The sequence below is a fragment of the Annulohypoxylon maeteangense genome (genome assembly GCF_022496945.1).
Source record: "Annulohypoxylon maeteangense strain CBS 123835 unplaced genomic scaffold GGS22scaffold_2, whole genome shotgun sequence".
Lineage (NCBI taxonomy): Eukaryota > Fungi > Ascomycota > Sordariomycetes > Xylariales > Hypoxylaceae > Annulohypoxylon > Annulohypoxylon maeteangense.
The window spans coordinates 1,250,567-1,254,257 of record NW_025953249.1 but is presented as its reverse complement, the minus strand read 5'-3'; the positions used below and the strand labels follow the sequence as shown (position 1 = coordinate 1,254,257).

At 47.1% G+C, this 3,691-nt stretch overlaps 1 protein-coding gene across 1 annotated transcript; it reads left to right on the top strand.

Annotated features, from left to right (window-relative positions):
• The first annotated feature begins 749 nt into the window (after positions 1–749).
• Positions 750–3,691, top strand: GGS22DRAFT_64768 (uncharacterized protein). The gene is made up of 5 exons (XM_047967662.1): positions 750–1,275; positions 1,328–1,355; positions 1,407–2,155; positions 2,215–3,014; positions 3,236–3,691. The coding sequence occupies exons 1-5, from the start codon at positions 967–969 to the stop codon at positions 3,504–3,506; spliced, it is 2,157 nt and encodes a 718-aa protein (XP_047822753.1). The 5' UTR covers positions 750–966; the 3' UTR covers positions 3,507–3,691.

Sequence of the window (3,691 nt, the reverse complement as noted above, 5' to 3'; positions counted from 1 at the left end):
TCCTTGGCCTCCATCTTGGGGGGCATTCCTAAATTGTGGGTGGATTCAGACGTCCCAAAAGAATAGCCTGCCAAAACCCAAGATCGGCTTCTGTTCTATAGCACCTTGTCCGTCGCCTTTTTTGTTACCCGCTGCATAAAAAAGCCCCGCTATAGCTATCATCCTGTCAGCAGATCCTCGAGACCCTGCTCCTCATAGGTATAGCAGCAAACGCTAGGGGGGATCCTGCAAGGTGTACTAGAAGAGCCCCACAACTATTTCATCTTCAATGCTTCCTAGTCACTGGTAACCATAGCCGTCAAGCTTCTGGATTGGTCGTAACTACCGTGAGAAGCGCAGCCTAACCAACCGAGCCAAGCACAACAGCAGTTCCGAGAATTCCCCAGATGTAAAACTGCCCATCGTTTCTACTACATCTACAGACAATGTGGAAGACCCTCCCTCCTTGCTTATGAAACTCTTTCTGGCCGAGAAGAGTGAAGAAGGGCAAGACGGGCGAGTCAAATATTTGGGGATAAAGAGAGAATCCCATAGGCGTAGAGTTCTTCTCGAGGTCACACTGAATTAGTTTATTGGCCAGAGAAAATCCTCTAGTCGATGAGTGTATTGGACCAAATCTTTGCCTTCACCCCTCGAATCATTAACACCAGGACCCCTCCGTTTCTAACGCCTCTTTTACGAAACTATCCACCGAGCTAGGTATCAAGACGACAGCCTGGGAAACAGTGTCAAGTCGATGATTAACTTCACCCTACTTGATTATTTTTTCGATATACATTGCATCCCGCCCCTATTTTCTACATGAAAATCTTCGACATTGCAACCCATTAAATAGGATCTATTTTCTCATAGCCAGACCGGTATCGAAGCGGGACCGTTTGCCTTTTTCCTACGGGTGTGGTCCGAATCTGAGTTGTCCTAGTTAGCCACACATCGAATACTCCGCTCGGAGGCGAATCCTTCCCGATGAGTGATTACTATCAGCAATATCTGTCCTCAGTGGCGGGGACGTCTGGAGAGTCGCCAAACCAAAACTCCCAAGATGCCCAATATCAGTCACAGCAACCCTCTACGCAGATGGGAAACGTCAGTCCGCCTGTGGCAACCTCGTACCACAATTTAGGTTACTTTCCCGGCTTCCCTGATCCAATAATGTTCCAGGCCCCTAAAGCTCAAAACAATCGAAATCGAAAGAAGAGTACGCCCGGAACAGACCATGTCAAACATCGCAGGACACGGTCGGGATGTTATACTTGCCGAAGTAGGCGGGTTAAAGTAAGCATTTATTCTTTTTAGGTCATCATAACAGTGCTAAGATTAAATTTAGTGCGATGAAACCCACCCTATTTGCGAGCGTAAGCATCATCGTAAGACACAGTTTTTAAGAGACGAGCTAATAGTCACAGGCTGCCGCAAAGGCAAGAGGGATTGTGTTTACCCCGAACCATCTTCTGCAAAGGGGCACGCTTCTGGGTCAGGCTCATCGAAAGATCCGGCATTAACTCAAGAGCCTAGCCCAACCTCTTCACAGGACGAAGCGGACGAAGAAATTGAGAGAGGCTTAAAGTTAGAGCCAATTATCGACGAGGATGAACCTAGCGAGGGGCTGTCGCCAGCCTCATATTCCGTAACAGAACTACGAAGAACGAGCACGACGTCGATATCGAATGCGCAGAGATCTGGAACAAGACAGAGCTCCGAAACGCCGTCGTACGACGGTACCAAGAGTGCTTCGCCAGCAGTATCAACGAGCACCTCTGCCAGCTTTACGATATCTTTCCAGGTTCCTGATCCCGCATTGCAGCCAGTGATATCTCGCCTGGATTGGTCTCATCTGCCGACAGACCTGCAATCCCATTTGCAGTACTACTGCGAAAATATAACCCATTATAACTATGGAGTTGTTAATGATCCCGATGGCTTCTTTCGCTCGATCCTACCCAGTTTGGCCGTACAAGCCGGTAACGAGGCTCTCTTGAATGCGGTCGTGGGATTCTCGGCATACCACCGGACGGTTCGGGACCCTAATGGAAAAATCCCCGACTTCTTACGATACTATAACAAAAGTGTTACACTACTTCTAAGTTATCTGAAGAGGCGAGAGAAGCAGAGCATCGCAACGCTGCTTACAATCCTGCAGCTTGCGACTATCGAGGTAAACCTAGGCTTAATACCAACATGCTTATGGAGAACTGTTGCTGATTGGAAAAAAAGGAATACTTCGGCGATTGGGTGAATCTTATGGGACATCAAAGAGCTGCTTTTGAAATTTTGACGCGGCTATTCACACCCCACTCGATCATGAACTCCACTACATCGCGAATATTGCTGACGTGGTACATCCGATTCGACGTATTCGTGGGAATGCTGGGAGGATTCGAGACGAATTTGCCTCGACAATGGTTCTCAAGCGTGGTCCAATACTGTCAGGGACAAGTTGAAAAAGATCCGCAAAATATAGGGGTAAAAACAGAGCTTCATGCTTCTGCTCTACGGCTAATATCCAGGGACATGTCGATTCTCTACGCAAAAGGCGGTCGAGGCGAGTTTTCAGGCGAAGATTTCGCCATGGAACACGATCGCATCACGAAACGCCTCTATGAATGGAAAACTAGGCTGGATCCTGCCTTGACCGACCCGAATTTTCTTGTCACCGATTTCCAACACAGAGTTCCATTGAACGAAGATAATATAGTTGATCCTTACAGGCCAGGTCACCTTTACCGATTTCCACTGTTCTCGACTACTATGCTGACGGCGGAATGGCATTCTATCCTAGTTATGCATAAGAGCCAGGAGGCATTCGCGCTACAACAAAAACCATCAGATGAGTTAAACACGCTGGCACATAATATATGTGAAATATTCGAAGCCGTACAATTATATCCCTCGGCACCCAACGGTGCTCTCATCCCGATACAAGCCTGTCTTGCTATAGCAGCGCTGTTCCTCCCCCGAGAGAATAGATACCATATGTGGTTGAGGAGGAAATATGCACTGCTAGAGTCATTAGGGTGAGTGCATTGCCTATTAATCTATCCTCCTCTTCTTTACCCCACAATATTTTGTTTTATTTCGCTTCGTTTTACGTTTTTTATGTCTGGATAATCCTGTAATGAATAAAAACGATAGAAGTGGGGGTTGAGTATATGCGACCCCTATTTTTCTTATTCACTGCTCAACAGGATTACAGCCTCAAGTAACTTAACTAACGCTCAACGACTTGAATAAACAGGTATATTTTCCCGCTTACCATACGAACTCGAATGGCGGAAATATTTCGCGACCCTTCCTGCATACAATGGTGGCTACCAAATGACGAAGGGTTGAGCCCTGTTCTCCGAAATATTCGTGCTTTTGCGGACGAGCGCAACGCAAATCCTGTTTCTCAACAGACAGAATCCCTCCGAGAAATGAGTTCCATTTTTGCGAAAATGCGCATCGACCATGACGGGGAAGGAATTTCTTCGCCTGGTGGATCAAATAGCGGCACGTCGTCACACTAGGTGATACACTGTGGGACGACAGGTTAATGCCAGAGTTAAGCTACGGCATAGTAATAAGCATCACTTGGAAGATCCGGTCTATCACTTCCCTTACCGCCGGTTCCTTAATTGACGTCTTAATTTTGCTGACCAGCAAGTGAATACCAAGGACTTGAAGATTCAGGGTCGATACGGATCTAGCCTTC

Coding starts and splice junctions, on each gene's coding strand:
- GGS22DRAFT_64768 (XM_047967662.1), top strand. CDS start 967: ATGAGTGATTACTATCAGCAATATCTGTCCTCAGTGGCGGGGACGTCT. Junction 1,276..1,327: donor GCCGAAGTAGGCGGGTTAAA/GTAAGCATTTAT, acceptor GATTAAATTTAG/TGCGATGAAACCCACCCTAT. Junction 1,356..1,406: donor AACCCACCCTATTTGCGAGC/GTAAGCATCATC, acceptor TAATAGTCACAG/GCTGCCGCAAAGGCAAGAGG.